At 59.6% G+C, this 18154-nt stretch overlaps 1 protein-coding gene across 2 annotated transcripts in view; it reads left to right on the top strand.

The window, feature by feature from the left end:
* The window catches only part of TMCC2 (transmembrane and coiled-coil domain family 2), a 37496-nt gene extending 19342 nt beyond the window's left edge, over positions 1 to 18154 (top strand). The window contains exons 1-4 of one of the 2 annotated variants that reach the window (XM_072844851.1): positions 7285 to 7384; positions 14803 to 15737; positions 16076 to 16211; positions 16814 to 18154. In XM_072844851.1, the coding sequence (XP_072700952.1) occupies positions 7355 to 7384; positions 14803 to 15737; positions 16076 to 16211; positions 16814 to 17125 (1413 nt within the window). In that variant the 5' untranslated portion in view covers positions 7285 to 7354 and the 3' untranslated portion in view covers positions 17126 to 18154. Of the gene's footprint in view, positions 1 to 7284; positions 7385 to 14802; positions 15738 to 16075; positions 16212 to 16813 lie in introns of those variants that run through there. The other variant, XM_072844850.1, reaches the window with a different exon arrangement.

Genomic DNA, 18154 nt, shown 5'->3' with positions numbered 1-18154 from the left:
AGGACAAGGTGCAGGCGGTGAGAAGTGCTCCGGGTGCCAGTGGGATTCTCTGTGTTGGCTTCCCTCCTTGGCCTTTGGAGCTCGGGGGGTGTCACACTTTAAAACCACTCTCTGCAGCCCTGAGGGCTAGATGCATCCTCTTTTTTTCTTAATTTACCTGAAAAATGCCAGCAGTGAATTGGCAAAGCAGTAGGGCTTGGGGTGGGGAGATGGCCAGGCAGGCTTAGGCACCCTGTGGGGGCTCGTGGGTGGTGGCTGGGTGGCTTTTACAGGATAGCTGTGTAATAGGGTGGCAGTGGCTGGGCAGAGCTGCCAGGGTGGGATAGCGGCAGGGGTGTCAGGTCCACGCGCTCCTCCTGAGCAGCGGGACCCAGCGGGTGCAGGGGCTGGGAGCGATGCTTCCCACACCCCCCCACCCAGCCGCTCCTCTCTCTTTGGCACTGAGTCTCTGAGAGGGAAATCTGACCTGGAGACTTCTGTTGCCCTCTGAGCTAATGGAAAGAGCATCAACCAGATACTTTTTCTTTCTCTTTTCACTCGGCTGTTTCAGCACCGAGCTGCAGCTGACGCTCGTGGCTTGCAGCGGGTGCCAGGGCTGCTCCCCTGCCACAGCCGTGTGGGGATGGGGCCACCGCCAGGACGTGGGAATCTGGTCCCAGAGGATAAACACGTCATTGTATTCCCAAAAAATGGCTGCCCAGGTCCTCCTCTCCCCCCTTTACTGTGTGCAAATCAGGGCACCCTGACCCTTCCCTGGCAGTCCCCACGCCGCACCCAGACCAAGTGCCTGAGCAGGGCCAGTGGCCATTCAAGTTGTTAATTTGAGCACCTGCAGCCAAAATTTCTTCCATCTGGCCCGTGGCATCGGCCTTGCAAGGAGTCCAGTCCCGCTGAGCCCTCTGGGGTTACGGCCGAAGCTTCGAGCTGAAGCAGTTCACACCGGGACAGAAGCACCCGGAGAGAGGCGAGAGCAGAGCGGGTCCATGTCTGCTCGCAGAGCAGCACAAAGAGCACGAAAAGGGGATGAATAATTAACTGCATATGACACAAAGAGTAATAAGAAGAGAGACTATACTGGGGCCTTTGTGGGGCAGTGGAAAAATAACCTATTTAGAGAAACAAGAGCTATGTGATATTCTCATGCCGTATTATTTTTCCATAGCTCTCAGGAAACCCAGCCTCCTGCCCGCAGCAAACCGGCTCCTCTTCCGCAGGGACGGCTGGTGCTGCCATGCCCTGGGCTCGAGTGCACCCAGCAGGGCTCTGCGGGAGCCCAGCAGGCGGGTTTGCACCTGGGCTTTGGGCCAGTAATCGCTTTACATCGCCTCTGCCCTGTCCCGCCAGGGTCAGGCACCTCTACCTCCTCCCCGTTTCACCCTCAGTTTGGAAGCTGCTGCCCCAGGGATGCACGGGGCCCATGTGAAAGAGCCGTTTTTCCCCCAGAATTTTCATGCTGAATTTTGCATCCGTTGCATAAGGGCCTGAGTGCACGCTGGATTAATCCCTCGTGGGATCACTCAGCCTCAGCAAGCGCTTTTTGAACAGCTATTGATTTTTTTTTTTCTTTTTTTTTTCTTAATTAGGTTCCTGCAGTTTTCCCTTCCCTACCTTCACCTGCACCGGTTCCTCACCCTGCGATCCCTGCCGGCACTGGGCCACCCTCAGCCCTGCTGGGGCTGAGCACACACGGTTCCAGCCCCCTTCACCCCCTAAGTCCCCTCAAGAGGCAACTCACAGGGTGCTGTGGCTGTGGGGAGCAGATGGGGTGGCTGGAGGAAGTGAGCGGGACCACGGCACAGATGGGCATTCGGTGCCAGGCGCTGGTTCTGGCTGGGGCTCGCGGTGTAATCGGAGAGATGCCTCGCGTGCCCCTGCGCTGCCCACGCGCTGCCTGCACCTGCAGCTGCCCCGTGCCCTGGCACAGCTGCCTGTCGCAGGGAGCGTCACTGAGGGGTGACCCCCAACTGGGGCTGGGGGTCTGTCACCAGCACCGCACGTCAGGGACCGAGCTGGGGACAAGGCTTTGCTTTACGGGGTGATGCCCACCTGGAGCACACGTGTTCATGGCTTCCCCCCACAGCCTTCCCCGCCACACTCTGCCCACCTTGTGCGTGCAAAGAGCAGCTCCTGGTGCGGGTGGGATGACAGTGCGGTGGCCCAGACGTCCCCTGCCTCCCGCTGGCAATTGCACGCAGCTTGGGACTGATGTTTTTGCCGGTTGACTCTGCTCCAAGAACCGCAGCCGTGCCATGCGTGCCCGTGGGGCGGGTGCTCTCTGCTTTGCCCTAACACAGATCTCCGCTCACCGGCGAGCCCGTTGGGTGGGCTGGGGGAGCTGCTTCTCCGGGGCTGCGGGGACCAGCAGCCAGGAGCACCGCTGGATTTCAAGCAGCCGCTCTCCTGCGCATCCCGTTGTGCGTGGCTCGCTTGCTTAGCCAAAGCGAGGTGGTGTATTTGGGGCATACGTTGGTGTTGGTGTGTCCGAAGGAGCACGTGGCTGGCGTTGGTGTTTCACACAAGGACGTGCCGGCTTGCAGACACGGTGGCACGTGTGACGGCGGTGGTGGCAGCAGCATGGTTGGGGCAGGGGGAGGCTGCAGACGGGGACCACGCATGGCAATGGGAGCATGCTGGAGAGCTTTCTCCGTATCTCACTAATCTCCTCCTGGTGACCCGCCAGCGCCTTGTGGGAGAGGCGGGCAGACGGGCATTACCGGCTGGGACGGCCGCCGAGGCCCCGGCGCTGGCAGCAGCGGCTGTAGGGTCTCTCCGCAGACCCCGATCCCCCGCGGCCGTGCGGTCAACCGAGTGCCGGTGCTGGCGGGGCAGAGCATCCCGGGGGGACCCTCGGCCCTCTCCCCGTTGGGGCGTCCGGAGCTGGACGGGGACGGCCGCGGGGTTTTGTGCCTGGTGCTGCCAGGGAGCTGCGCGGCCGCCTGCGGGGCCTGCGGCATGGTCCACGCCCAGGTGAGCCCCCGCGTAGCGCCGGGGTCTCGGGGTCCCCCCGAGGCCCTGCAACCCACACCGAGCAGCGGCAGGGGGCGAGCGGGAGGGAGCCGGGGCGAGCGGGAGGGAGCCCGTGCGACCGGGCTGGCTGCGGGGCCGGTGGCCGTTAGAGGGCAGCGTTACCGCACCGGCGTGCGCGGGTGTCCGTCCGTCCGTCCGTCCGTCTGTGCGCACCCCCAGCCGGCTTCTCCCCGGCACCCCAGAGGGATCCCTTCACAAGTGTCACGAGTGCAAGTGCTCAGCCCCGGCCGGCAGCGCGGCTCGGACCCGCGGAGCGTCCCCCGAGGGATGCGAGGGCCGGGCCCGGCCCCCGCCGGCCCCCCCGCCCGCCTCCCTCGCCGTCCCTCGGCAAGCGACAGCCCCAGGTGCCGCCGCCGCCCGCCGCCCCCGTGCCCCTCCCGCCGCCGCCCGGGCCCCCGGCGTGGACGCTTCTCCCGTGAGACACGGGGGGGGGGGGAGGGCGGGGAGGCGGGGGGGGCTTCGTGCCACGTCTCGGCTTTGGGCTTGCGGGCCAGGCCGGCTGCTGAGCGGCTGCGAGCCGCCCTTACTTAGGGGCTCGTAGCCCGGGTTGCCATTTCCCCGCTCCCGCCTCCTCCCGCTCCCGCCGCTGCCCTGCCGCCGGCCCAGCCTTGGCGGGAGGTGGTCTGCGGTCCTGGGGCTCTGCCTCGCAGGGGGACCTGTCCTTACGGCCCCGGCCCCTCCTGCCTCAAGGGCACCAGCGCTCCGACCGCAGGGCGGGATTCGTCCCGCTAAATTTAGATGCCCGCCGGGTCAGTGGCTATATCAGGGCGAGGCGGATTATGGTCAGCAGGGAGAAACCCGCAGTTTCTGAGCATCCACCCCTGGGGTGGCTGCGGCCCATAGGCATGGAGGGCTTTGGGCGAGTGGTGGCCGGGAGGCTGCTGGATGGCTCAGCCCTTGCCCCGGCAGCTCGGGGCCATCAGGCAAAGTTCATCTCCCCTGCTCAGGCATCTGCTTTCTGGCTGCAGCGTGTCCAGCTCAGCCCTGGCTCCCTCTGGCCCCGCCGGCATCCGACCGCCTTCGGTTTCAGGGCGGGGACGTGGTTTCTTACGGCTCCGGTTACCCAGAACTGGACTCAGTCGACAACTGGGACAGGGACAAGGACGGGGACTCCGCGCAACCCAGCCATGACCCGCCTAGGGCCGGCGTGGCCCATCGGGGTGCTGAGCAGCCCCAGCCTGGCTCCAGCTCGGAGGGGAGATGCCCCACGGCTGGCGACTTGCCGGTAGGAAGCCGGGTTTGCTCCACGGCGATTCTTGAGTATCCTTTCTCCCTGCGGTGGGTGAGGACGTGGTGGTGGCAAGGGGGGTCGGCTGGGCGCGCTGGGATGGCTCTGATGGTGGGATGCTGGCGAGTGCTTTGCTGCCCCTAAAACTCACTTTTGATGGGAATTTTGTGGCGCTGGGGTCAGCGATCCTAAAACCAGAAGCTTGAAGCTGAGCTCCTGAGCAGGTAGCCTGCTTTCTGAAGGTGCTGAGCACCTAAGGATCCCGGAGGAGCTGGCAGCAGCTAAGGGGATGCAGGACCTTCAAGTCTCACTGCTTTGGTTGCTGTCCCCTCATGTCTAACCCGGCCGGGGGTTTCCCCTTGCTCCCTGCCTCGGTTTTCCCAGCTGGGAACTAGGGCCAACATTGCCATGCATTGGGTGAAGTCTCTTGCATCTCTTCAGGAGGATTTGCTGACAGAGGCAAAGCACATCCTCCCCTCTCACCCAAAGTCGGGGCAAGTTCTGGTGTTAAAATCCCAGAGGAAGGAGCTAAAATAGGCCAGCAGTGACTACAAAAGTGAATAGATGGAACAGTGTAAAGATGGGCAGTGTAAAGCTGCCCTCCCTGCAGCCCCGCAGCCAGGCATCCCCCGGCATCCGGCCAGGGTCCCAGTGGTGTGAGCCGGGGAGCACCGATGTGTGGAGACCCTACAAGTGCCAAGGGTTTTGGGGGAGAACTGCTGACTTCTGCTGCAAACCGGGCATCACGAAACTGGAGGTGCGAGAGTACTCGTGTCCAGGTTGGCCCCCACCTCTCTGGCTCCGTTTCCTCACGTGTCACAGGGGAATGAGAGTCTGTGAGTGCAGGGGGGTGGTGGGAACTCATTCCCTCGCTCCCATCGGGATGGTGCTTCGAGGAGCAGTTTGGGAAAAGCAGATAATAGCTGTGAAGACAAAGATACCCGAGATTGCTGCTTAATTAATTCAGGAGAAGAAGAATATCAGACTCTCGTACTGATTCACCCCCTAGCAAAAGACATCGTGTTCCTCAGCCTTCGTTGACATATGGCTGTTGTTTCCAGCCCACCAGCAGCTCCCGCTCCCCAACCGGCAGGCGCTGAACGCCGCCTTGCCGCCTGCCCCCCGGGGATTTGGGTCGAGCAGGCGGCTGGTGTGCAGGATGGATGCCCAGGGTGGACAGGGCAGGATTGGGGGAGCAAGGGTCCATGTCCGTCCCGCAGTCTGTCCTGCCCATCCCCTGCTGCCGTGGGAAGGCGGCTGGGTTGTAGCTGAGAGCAGGATTTGGCTCCTGAGTCAGGATGAGCAAAGCAGGGTCCTGCCTTGTGACTCCTCGCCCCGCTGCGGCTGCAGCTCTGCCTCTCCCTGCCTTCCCCCTCAAACCCTTCCTACATAAGCTGCCGAAAATCCCCTCCGGTTGCCCAAGCACCCTGTTAGAGGTGTCAAAACCCAGCTGCAGCATGGGCTGGGGGTGCTGCTGGTGGTTTCAATGCTGTGTCACCCAGCAAGTGACATAGCAGCACCATTGCTGGAGCTCCCGGGGTTACTCCCTCCAGTAAAAACAACAGCGGGAATTTTTCCAAAGATTCTTCAAGCGTAGGCAGGGCCCTGAATAGCTTCACCCATGAGGGATGGTCATTGAATCATCTCTGCAGAGGTGTCCCTCCCGGTGACCTGCAAGCCCAGGGCACAAGGGACAGTCCCCAACCCAGAGGATGTGGTGTCAAATTAGGAAACGTGGGGGTCTGCATGGTATGGACAGGCACAGAGGCACAGGGACTCCCCGAGCCTGGGGCAGGCAGTGGGGATGGATCCCTGCCACCCCGGGGATCTGCCCATTCGTACCCATGAAACCGCCTTCTACGTGGGGCTCTTCGCCGGGTGCCGTGCAGGAGCACACTCCCCACCTGCTGCCACTGAGAGCCCGGTGGGATGGTGGCATCATCCCAGCTCAAACTGGGGACCGGGGAACTGCAGCAGCTCGTTTGTTTATTCTCTGCGTCGTTCGGAAGGCAGCCCAGCCAGGCAGCGCTTGGCGGTGCTGTTTGTTCTCCCAGCACAGTTGGAGGAGCAGGACTGGCCCCTGCAGCACCCAGCCTGTTCCCGCTCCCCCAGGCTCCCTCCCTGCTCGCCAGCCTGTGCTGCTTGTTCTTGGCTGCCTCAGAGCCTCGTAGTGCCTCCTCTGCAAATGCACGTCCTACGATCCTCTGCCCCTTCGACTCCTTAACCACAGCCATGACAGAGGGAGAGGATCCGGCCGCCTCGCGGAGCACTGGCCCGGCGCTTTGCAGGAGTGACCAGGGCATCCTCATGCCGGAACCGCATCCTCCCGAATCCTGTCCCGGGAAAAGGATATTGCTCTTAAATTCTCTGCTGGGTGTCTTTGTAAGTACCCCCTTCTGCTCTCCTTCCTGCTCCTAGGCACCGGCAAGGCAAGGACTCGGGATGTCCAGGAATAAGGGGTGAGGAGCAAGGTGGTACCTGCAGGTGAAGGTCAGGCTGCTGCTGGGCTCTGTACAGCTGCCGCTTGCAAGGGTTGAGGTCTTAGCCAAGAAGCCACTTGCTTTGGACACCAAATGCACTCGGGGACGTGAGGTTAAGGAGCGGTGGACTTCGCAGATCTTCGCCTGTATCAGCACCCTAGCTCCCGATAATCCGTACGCAGCTTTCCCAGCCCAGTCGAGGACACTCTAGTGCAGCTCGGCTGGTCTTCCTCCTTTTTTTAGTACTTGCTTCTCTACGCTAAGCTCAGGCCCTGTGTGTTCCTGCTAAGCCCAGCCCCAGCTGCCACCCATGCTGGCCAGCAAAGGCAGAGCCCAAGTCCAAAATTTGCCGTGTGTTTGTCTTGCATCGCTAGTTGACCTGTCTCTTGGTTGAGATGCTTGGACCGGGACATTGTAGGCGGTCAGTGCTGGATTCTGCACCACTCAGCACCGGCTCACACTGAATGTGCTGTGATTTTGTGGCCATCCAGGGATTTTCTTTGCACGGGAGCTGGGGTTTATTTATTTTTAACTTTGCCTCTTATACAGGCAGGCCTGAAAAACATAGCTGCCACTTTCTAAGCAGCGGACTAAATCTAAAGCAGAGCTGGTGCTAAGGATGAAGGGGAGTCCACCACCAACCTCTCGGGTAATTTCCCTGCAAAATCCCCGTTTTTCCCATGCTGGCGGGGTTTTTGCATTGTGTGGAAGGGAGGCTGTGCGCTCGGGAGGGGAGATGCTGCACCACTGCTCCACCTCGCTTTGCCAGGGCATTAATAGGCGATGTTCTTGCTTCTGCAATTATTTGCTAACCTTCCCCTTGCACTGGGGAGCTGAGAACAGGTTGTTTCCTATGAATCAAGCTGCCTGAGGTCCCCAATAAATAAAAAAATGCTCTCCAGCTCTCATTGCAGCAGGCTGCCTGCAAAAGTCTCATCCTGAGCATCCTGGCGTTTATTAAGTCCTCACTTCTTCAGCCTCCCCTGGGGAAATCTGCGCTCCTCCGTCCTTCCCCGAGGCCAGGGACAGCCTGGCAGGTCAGGCAGGGTTTGCAGGGGGCTATGAGCTGGAAGGAGGTGTGGGGGGCTCACGGGGGGGGCCATTACAGTTAACCACAGGCTGGGAGGACCCAGTCGCAGCGCAGAAGCGGGGCTGTGCCTGGCAGCCCCGAAAAGCGCTTCCCTCCGCTGCCTGCGGCGCGGCTGCGAGCGGCCGGCGGGGAGCAGATGGGCTTCAGGGCTGGCCCCAGCGCTTTAAACGAGGGAAATGGAAAGCAGAGCTCGGAGCAGGGAGGGTGTTTTCCAGAGGGCCACATGCAGCTGGGGATTTTCCTGCCCTGCTGAGGCAACGGAAGAGTGATGGGAAGTGACCTCTGGTTCCCGTGCTGAAACAAGAAGTGATGCTGTGAGAGATGTTAAACCAAAGATGAATGTCCCTCGGTCATCTGCCCTGTGTCATGCCCGGAGGCATCCACAGCCCAGGGCTTGGCCAGCCTGCAAAATCCACCCTCGCTGGGGCAGCTCGGTGGGATCGGAGGGATGGAAGAGGAGCGGTGCCTGCCCGCGGGAGACACACTGCTCCTACCCATGCCGGCAAGGAGCCGCGTGTGCTGCCAGCACCGCTCCCCGTGGGCAGCACTGCGGCGTTGCCCACAGGGTCTGGCCGTACCCCATGTCTCTGGAGCATCGGTGCGGCACCGGGAGGAAAATGCTTCTTCCTCGCCCTTCCCCAGCACGGCGAAGCACCGTACGGTAGGCACAGCTGGTTTCTGCTCCTGGTGGGTTTAACTTACCAGGGAATCTGCTCTTCTCTGTGCCTTTTGGTATGGATGGCACCACAGCCCGCTGCCAGTGCCTGCAAACAGGGGGTGAGTGTGCAGGGAAGGGGCTCAACGCTGGCATGCACAAAGGTTGCTCATGCAAACTTGCAGCCAGATGGGGAGGGGAGGCTTTTGCCTACGAGATCCTGTCCTCCCGAGAGGACAGACCGAGAAACACAGGAGCTGCTGACAGCTCTGTGTGTAGAAGCAGCTTCCGTAGGGCTTACGGGGGCTGCGGGGATGCTCAGGTCGGCACAGGGCTGTGCCATCCCCAGGCTGGGGTGCAGGGACCAGCCAGGTCCCTCCTACACTGCTTCCCCACTGCGCGGCCAACAGCCAAGACCGGTTTGGGAAGACGGCACTGGCGCGCTGCGCTGTGGCGTGGTCGATCCAGCCTGTCCCTTGCTCCCAAGCAGCATCTGGTATAAACACCTGCCAGGTGTGGCAGCGTGGCTGGGGATGCCCTGGGCAGGGTGCCGGGCATGGTGCCTGTGCCGCAGCGGTGAGAGCCTGGGTTGGAGGGGGCCAAGGATTGTAGTTATTGGTATCAAACTGTTTTGACAGCTTTGCATCATGGATTGGTCCATGATGGGCTGCTCCGGCTCTGCCTCCTCCCCGCTCCCGGCACCCAGCGGAGCATGGAGAGCTGCAAGTGTGGTTACCGGCACCGGAATTGGTCCGGGAGGGTGCGGCAGTGCTGGGCTAAAGGATGGGGTGATTCAAGGAAATACATTCCCAGCTCAGAGCAGCCCAAGCGGAGGCTGTTGCTTCTGTGCCCATTTCCTCCTGTCACACCAGTCAGCTTATCTGCAGCCGTGCGTTCCCGTGGCCCGGCAGCACAGGCAGCCCGTGGCAGCCCCTGCCCCAGACCTGTCAGAGCCGATGTCTCCTGGAAGGGAATTGTTCCCGCAGGGAGGCTTCGCCACTGTTGCAAGGGCGGTGTCCGTGGCGAGGGTTAGGGGAGCTCACGTTGGCAGGATACGGAGGGACCGAGACCTGGGGATGGTGATTTTATAGAGTTGTCAAACTAAACCTTTCAAATCCATCCGTGCCAGGTCAGGTTGATTCTTGTGCTGTCCCACCCCAGCTGCTAAACCTGGGCAGGGCCAGCTCCAGCGCGGGCAGTGCTGGCTGGGCTGTGCTGGCTGTGCACTGCAGGGTAGCTCAGAGGTTCAGCATTGCACCCAGAGCCTCTCCGACGCAGCAGGTTACACTTCCAGGGCACGGACAGACGTAGGGACAGCCCGAGAGATGATGAGAAGCGCGAGGCTGAGCATCGCTCGGCTTGTCTCAGCTGTGGGAGCAGCACAGTCTTCCCCATTAAACATGCATCTAGGTCACGATCAGCTCATCGGTCCGGCCTGTACAATTCAATGTGTGGCCAAAAATACTTCCTAAGCTGTTGTTGTCTTGTTGCCTTTTTTGAGAAATAACTAAACCAGAGAGCTGCAAATGAACCTTTCTCGTTTAGCCCGTTGTCTGCGGCTGCACAGACGCTCTGGTCTGCGGCCACAGTTGGTTTGAGGTTTCAGCATCAGCAGTTGAGGGCTTTGGTCTGGCACAGTGTAACGCTGTGGGCTTGAATTCTGCTTCCCTCAGTCGCTCTTATCCTGCAGTGCTGACCGCATAAACCCTGCTCTGTGCAACCCCATGGGTTTGGGCTGAGTCAAATGCACAAGCTCCAGGTCTCCTTTCTCGCCCAGGACTTTCACTTTGGCCCCTCACCAGCTCCGCTGGCCCCGGCGTAAATGCAGCGCTTGGGGGGTGACTCCAGACTGCCACTGGCTTCTGCAGAACCAGAGCCTGCTGTCGTCCCTGCTTGCTTTTCAAACATCCCATTTAAAGTCTTTTTAATTGCACGTGAAGTCCCAAACACTTGTATCTGGTCAGTCGGCCGGATGTGTTTTCTGTGCAGTGTGTATTCTCCCGTGGCAGAATCGGGTTGGTGCAACCTTCGCCATCGCTCTCCGTGGCGTGAGTGGGCTGGATCCGGGTCCATCCCAGTACATGGCATGGGTGAAGACACCACCTGGTCCTGGCACAAGTGGCTGGTTCCCAGCTTTTAGCTCCCTCGGGCTGCCCAGCTCCTTGCCTGGCGACTGTATTTTTCCCGTGCGTCAGTCCCACCCGGGGCTTTGCTTTATGCGTGCCTCACCCTGCCTCTCCCGGGCTTTATGTCCTGATATGTGACACAGCAGATGACAACAGCCCGTCCCGACCCCCTGCATCAGGGCACAGGCAGTGTATGGGGCTGGAGGCGTGCGAATATCCTGCCACAGGGACGAGGGGGGGTTTGCATTACAGCCCTGAAAGCTCCAGTCGCTGAGAGCTGTAAACAGCTCCAGCAGATTTCCTGAGTCGGCAATCCCGCTGCAGCCATCGGCTCAGTCCCTGTGCGTTTGGGAAGCTCCCGGGGACGCGGGACCAGCCCTGACGGGGGTCTGCAGGAGGGTTCTCCTCCTCCCTCCCTCCCTGCTGCTCCCCTGAAACTTTGCTGCCATCAGCTGCCGCTTTCCCCCGGCCAGGCACCCTGCCATGGCAGCCAGCACTGCCCGCGCATCGCTGCCGGGCTCTGTGCCGTGGCAGGGACGCAGCCGAGCAGCCCATGCCGACTAGCCCTGGGGGACCCGAGCCCTGTCCGCGATGGAGGTAGGTCCCAGCAGCCGTTGGGGTTAGAATAAGATGGCAGGGAGGATGGTGATGGGCAGAGACACCCACAGGGGCTTTCGGTACCTCCGTTTCTGGCGCTCGGTGAACGAAACCTGCTGTCATGATCCGTGCCCGTGCAGCAAAGTCAGGGTGGGAAGCTCCGCTGCGAGCTGAAACCCTGAGCGTGCCTCCCTACATTATGTAAGAAAAATTATTCTCAGGCTGGTAAATTAGTGGAGGCAGCTGCTGCCGGCCCATCGTGTCCGTCCAGGGATGGTGCGGGAGCGGGCAGCAGGCAGGGCAGGCAGGGCAGGCAGGGCGTGGAGGGGGACAACAGGGCTGCCTGCTTCAGTCTCTGCTGCAGGCTTAAAAGGAAGGTGGGAAGAGTGAGTCAGGGATCGTGCTTCTATTTTCAATGCCTGGGGTGGTTAACGCGGTCTGGTGGGAATAGCGGCTCCGCTCTGGGAGGCACGGGGCTGCAAACGCACACGGGGACGGGACTGGGGACACCCAGCGCATCCCCTGTAATGCTGGGCTAATTGCAATCATCAGCTCACAGGACAGATGCTGTCCCAAATCACCCTGATAAAGTGCTCTGGGGAAGAGGGGCCGTGGAAGCACCCACATTTAATGCCTGCCCCAAAAATCAACCTCCCCATGTCCACTGCCCACCTGCATTTCTCTGCCGGCCGTGGCCTCTCCCCTGTGGCTTTCCACAGCCACCAAGGGCCTGGGGCATGGTGACATGGGGATCGGTGCAGCAGCTCCTCGGGTCCGCCCTGCCTGCCAGCATCCCTCGACAGCTTGGTGGTACTTATTTTTTCCATGCTTGAAAGTGCGTATGGTCCTTCCCACGGTTGTTTCATCTCCAGGTTGTATTTCAGCTGGGAACCACGGTCACCCTTTGTAGTGAAAGTCCTCGCTCGGGGTCAAGGCAGGAGGAGCCACAGCGTCAGCTCATCCGCTGCGCTTCCCAGTAGGCTATAGGGTATGGAAAACAGAGTAGTTCAGGGCATGAGTAAGTGTCTTGAGAGTTTTGTTCTGAACTTTGCAATAATTGTGCAATTTCTTAAGAATGGGTTTAAATCCCTGCCAGTCGTGGGTGTGTCGGGAGACCCGCAGCCCTGCGCTGGGGGCACAGCCACGAGCGAGCTGCTGGGCCCCGAGCCCCTTACCTGCCACCTGGGCTTTCTTCCGTCAAACCTGCAGCAGCAAATAAACCAACATTGCATAATGGTGCCCGGCCGTGGCCCTCTAAATACTGTTTGCTCAGCTTATTAGCTTGAGCCTTTTGCATATCTCAGCTCTCCTGGGTTGAACTCTGTTGATAAGAATAATTTTTGTTCCTGCGTCCTGCATTCCTCCCGCATCCCACATCAGCCCCTGCTCTCCACTCCGAGCCCGCCTGGAAAACAAGTGCTGGAAAACAGCACTTTCATTTTGATGTGCCTACCAGAAGGTTTTCTGCATGTAGGGAAAGTGTGGCTTTTACTAATCCCCTGGTTAAATCCACTGCACAGTCATTTAGGCTTGCTGGGATTTAGCAGGCACTGTCTGTTAATACTGCAGAGATCGGTATTGTCTTTTTTTTGGTGGTTGTTTTCAAAGCAGTAACCTGATGTGGCTCTCATATGATGAGCCCTGAGAGAGAGCAGAGCTTTCAGTGGTGCCTGGGGAAAGGATTTTACCCCAGCTATGTCAGCACAGATGGGCAGCATCGGATCCATGCCATTCACCACCCATCCTGCCCTCCTGTCCCCCTGCGCTCCCAAATATACTCCCATAAATAAATCCAAAAGACTGGCTTTGCAGGGGCAAAGGTTTGGGTGATTCCCAAACTTTTCCATGTTTGGAAACAAAGTTTGAGCAACTTCTCCCCTTCACTGGCCCAGCTGGGGTTTCCCATTTCGGCATCTCCGGGGCTGCCTTTTCCTTTTCCGTGGCCAGTTGGTCCGTTACTGTACAGAGAATTGGGCATCGGGGTGAAAAGTCTGTTTCCTGCTGCTGCTAATTTCTGCCCCTCGATAAGAAACCGAAGCAAAACCCTTCGCAGGGCAGCTGGAGGGCTCAGCCTGGCCGAGCAGCTAAGAATAGCCTGGCAGCGGGGTCTGAAAACTCCACAGGTTTGTTGGGCATTATTAAAAAAAAAAAAAAAAAAGTGCTGCTCCAGCTCCCAGCTCTGCCCTGTGTCTGCCTGTGGGCTGGGGGCTGCTGGGTTTTCCCTCTGCTGTCATCCTCCAGCCCCTGCCCCATATTACGGTAGTGCTGCTGCAATGGAGAGAGAAAGCAAGCCGTGGGGAGGGGGCTGGGGGATGCTCCCACCGAGCTTGTGCTTGTCTACTTTTGCCTCCCAAGGAGGCTGAGACCCCCTGCAAGGAGACCCCCGCATGAAGCACCAACACCCCCGGGCTCCCGGCAGGACAGCAGCGCCGGGGAAAGAGGAGATGCAAGTAAATAACAGGAGGGCAGCGTTTGCCCCTGCTTTTCCAAGCCCCCCGCGGGACCTGCTGCCGACGGGAGTGTTTATAAGCAGCATCTTGAGAACATTCCTCCCTCCCGCGCAAGGCATTTCCTGGTGATAACACACTCCTAAGTAATGATCTCGCAGCATTATCCCTATTAAAGGGTCATTCGGGGAAAGTGTGATGGAAATTAGAAATTATTCAGGTCTGCCAACAGTATTTAACTTTCAAGCAGCTCTTAATTAGAAGCCAGGAGCCATTTATACAACCACTGATATTTGCATAAGAATCTGCATATAAAACCCAGCAACTGGAAAGATTTAGTGATTTCTTTTTCAAGTGGCAAAGCAGCGTGCCTGGGTTGGAGACCGCGAGGCAGGACCCCGGGTTGCAGTCCAGGCTCTGCCAGTGATTTTAAGTGTGGCCTCAGGCAAGTGATTTCCTCTCTCCATGCTCCAATTTTTCCATCTGTAAAATGGAAATCAGCACGTGTCCAAACTTTCTAGGTGGCAGCTTGTGTTTGCAGAGGGGTCTGGCATTGACAGGTGAGGAACCTTGGAAAAGAAAGCAAAGGAGTCCCTGCACCTGCAGCCAGCTGCTCCTGAGGAACCTGCAAACTGGGGTTATGGCAGAGTTTCTCTTCAGCTGAAAAACTCCTGTGTGCATTAGGCTAAAAGCCAAAGTCTGAAAATGAGACTAAAATACCTCCGGGTTGCTCAGTCCCTGCCCTCACTGCTGGTTTGGTGGGAGATTTGATGATGGGGTCCAGTTTTAGCTCCTCGCTCCTTTTTCCCTGGCTGGCGCTGGGTGCCCAGCAGCCCAGAGCAGAGCGAGGGTGGAAAGTCAAGAGTCGAGCTCCCGGCGGCGGATGCTCCCTGCTGAAAGCAATTGGCCAAAACCAGCCCCAAAACCCGAATTATTTTGTTGCTGCACCCTCCAACTGGCTTATTCCTGGGATGCCAGCAGTAGTGGTATGGCTGGGAAATGCTTAACCAGCTGGAAAAAAAACAACTTCCCGCTATTGCTTTGGTTAACTCCTCTGCCCCCCCACCCCGTTCCTCTCCTGCCCCTCCCCGGGGGCTGCCTGGGCATTCGCTCCCTCCATTGAGCATCACCCTCCTCTCTCTTTGCTCACAGCTGGACAAGGGGGACGTGACCGCTCTCAGCCTGCCCTCCACCGCTGGGCACGGCGATGCCGATGGCACCGTCTGCCTCGATGTCCCCGATGGCACCCCTGACCCTCACAGGACGAAAGCCGCCATCGAGCACCTGCACCAGAAGATCCTCAAGATCACCGAGCAGATCAAGATCGAGCAGGAGGCTCGGGATGACAACGTGGCCGAGTACCTGAAGCTGGCCAACAACGCGGACAAGCAGCAAGCCTCCCGCATCAAGCAGGTTTTCGAGAAGAAGAACCAGAAGTCGGCGCAGACCATCGCGCAGCTGCACAAGAAGCTGGAGCACTACCACAAGAAGCTGAAGGAGATCGAGCAGAACGGCCCTTCCCGGCAGCCCAAGGATGTCTTCCGGGACATGCACCAGGGTCTCAAGGATGTGGGCGCCAACGTTCGCTCCAGCATCAGCGGCTTCGGCGGCGGCGTGGTGGAGGGCGTCAAGGGAGGGCTCTCGGGTCTGTCCCAGGCCACCCACACCGCCGTGGTCTCCAAGCCCCGGGAGTTCGCCAGTCTCATCCGGAACAAGTTTGGCAGCGCAGACAACATCGCCCACCTGAAGGACACACTGGACGACGGGCACCCGGAGGAGGCTTCGCGGGCTCTCAGCGGCAGTGCCACCCTGGTCTCCAGCCCCAAGTACGGCAGCGATGACGAGTGCTCCAGTGCCACCTCCGGCTCGGCTGGTGGCAGCAACTCAGGGGCAGGACCCGGCGGCTTGGGGAGCCCCAAGTCCAACACACTGGACAGCCACCACAATAACTTCGACACCATCCTGGAGGAGCTCCGGGAGATCAAGGACAGCCAGTCACACCTGGAGGACTCCATGGAGGACCTCAAGGCCCAGCTGCAGCGGGATTACACCTACATGACACAGTGCTTGCAAGAGGAGCGGTACAGGTAGGGATGGGTGGGTGCTGGGGTGACAGCATGTGTCACCCAGGGCGGCTCTTTGGGGACCACGAGGCCACCATCCTGCGCTCGTCCAGCTAAGCCCTGCATGCCAGGGACATGGGGAGCTGCAGTCCCTGCTGCCCTCCTTGCTGCCAGACCCACCGGCAGCACCACTCCCGTGGAGGATCATGCAATGCTTTCCCTTCGGCAGCTGTAACCAGCTACAGCCAGGAGCGGGGTGGGTCAGAGGGGCTGGGCGGTTTCCCCAGTGTCGAGGGAAGGAGGGCAGGGGGATCCCCGGGGGGTCCTGCCCGCCCCAGCACCCCTCCATTCCCCGTGCGCAGGTACGAGCGCCTGGAGGAGCAGCTGAACGACCTCACCGAGCTGCACCAGAATGAAATGACCAACCTGAAGCAGGAGCTGGCCAGCATGGAGGAGAAGGTGGCCTACCAGTCCTACGAGAGGGCACGGGACATCCAGGTAGGGGAGTGTGAGGGCTCAGCCCCCCTCTGCACCCTCCGTCCACGGGGTGAGGGAGGGACCCTGGGCTGGGAAAGAGGGTGGGCAAGGGGGATCCCTTTTCCTAGCACCCTCCAGATGAGGTCCTCACTGTGATGTTGTCACAGCAAGAAGCAGGTAACTAAGCCACGTCCCCAAAATCCCTGTCTGTGCCCCAGCGAGTCCCCGCTGTGCTGAAGTCCCCGGGTGCTCAAGGCAGGGCAAGGCTCCAGATGGATGGCTGCAGTGCTGGGCTGTTACGAGCCGCGTGTGGGCCGACACATAGTCCCCACTGTCCCAGTTTGGGTCATCTCCCCTGCTGCAGCAGGTACTCCGAGCACCAAGACCTTCCCCGGCACAGGCAGAGCGGGACGGGCATGCATTGCACGTTGCGTGGGCCAAAGGTTTGCAGAGGGAAACCCCCTTCCAGCTGGGGTGGTCACTGTCACAAGGTCGTGCACCCATTGGAGCTGTGCAAGCAAAACTTTCCAGCAGCAAGGTCTCAGAGCCTGGGCCAAGTACCGAAAGCCCTCGTGGGGCATCCCTGGAGCTGCTGGCCGGCCCTGACGTGCTGTCCCTCGCAGGAGGCGGTGGAGTCCTGCCTGACGCGGGTGACCAAGCTGGAGCTGCAGCAGCAGCAGCAGCAAGTGGTGCAGCTGGAAGGGGTGGAGAACGCCAACGCCCGGGCACTGCTGGGCAAGTTCATCAACGTCATCCTGGCCCTGATGGCTGTGCTGCTCGTCTTCGTCTCCACCATTGCCAACTTCATCACCCCACTCATGAAGACCCGCATGCGCATCCTCAGCACTGCCCTGATCGTCCTCTTTCTCTTCTTCCTCTGGAAGCACTGGGACTCCATCACCTACTTTCTGGAGCACGTCCTGCTCCCCAGCTGATCCGCAGCCCGGCTGCTGCGGCCCCGGGGGCTTTGCATTTCCCGCAGAGGAGAGGGCCGGGGGGACGGTGGTCCAAAGCCTTCAGGTTGTTTCTTCACACGCTTGGTTCAGTTACTTTCCCGGCCCTCCATCCTCGCTGCAGCCGGCAGCGATTGCTCGGAGTGTGGTGTGTCGGAGCCGGGATCCGTCAGTCCTCTGGGATGTTTGAGGAGGGCGGGATGGGAACGAGGAGGAGTTTTTGGAAGAAACTGGTAATTCATGGGGCACTGGGTTTTTCTAGGGTTTTGGGGTTGTTTTTTAAATGTCGTTCTGTTCTGAAAGTCCGTGGGAAGGAGGTCTTCTGCAGAGCTCTTCTGTCGGCGGGAAGGATTGAGCTGGACCAAACCCAGCTCCAGGAGAACTTTCTGCAGAGAGAAGGAGAGGGGTTAGTTGGGGCTGGGTTTTCCCTTTCATCCTTGAAGACCAAGATGGCAAAAAGCTCAGTCCCGGGATGGAGCGAAAGCAAAGCACGTGGCAAAGGAGAAAGCGGGTCCAAGGCAAATGCAGCAGGACACGAGCATCCCACCAGCCTCTCCCAACCCCACCACAGCCTGGCCAGGACAGAGCGGGGCCGTGGTGTTGTCCCTGTGTCCCCACGGGCAGACACAGGGGACCCGATGCCGGAGACGGCACCAGCACAAGCGAGATCCCCTCCGCTGGTTTCCCTTCATTTATTTATTTCCCCCTCCTTCGGCTTTAGTTGATCCGATCTCTTCAGGGACCCCTGGACTTTCCAGCATCACGCCTCTGAGTTTTACAGCCTCTGCACCGTGTCGTGTGTGTGTGCGTGTGTGTGCGGTTTTTAATTTAATTCAAGACTCTGTTTCCATTTGTGAATCAAAGCTGGTAGAGCGGGTGGAGGCAAGCAGCTGCCTTCCCAGCCCTACACAAGAGCACAGCATGCTGTCTCGGATGTTTCTTAAATTATTTCATACATATATATTTATGTAATATATCTATACACACACACACATATATATATATAAATAT

This window comes from Ciconia boyciana, chromosome 23, assembly GCF_034638445.1.
Source record: "Ciconia boyciana chromosome 23, ASM3463844v1, whole genome shotgun sequence".
Lineage (NCBI taxonomy): Eukaryota > Metazoa > Chordata > Aves > Ciconiiformes > Ciconiidae > Ciconia > Ciconia boyciana.
Note: the sequence above shows the minus strand (reverse complement) of the source record. Positions and strands in the feature narration are given on the sequence as shown.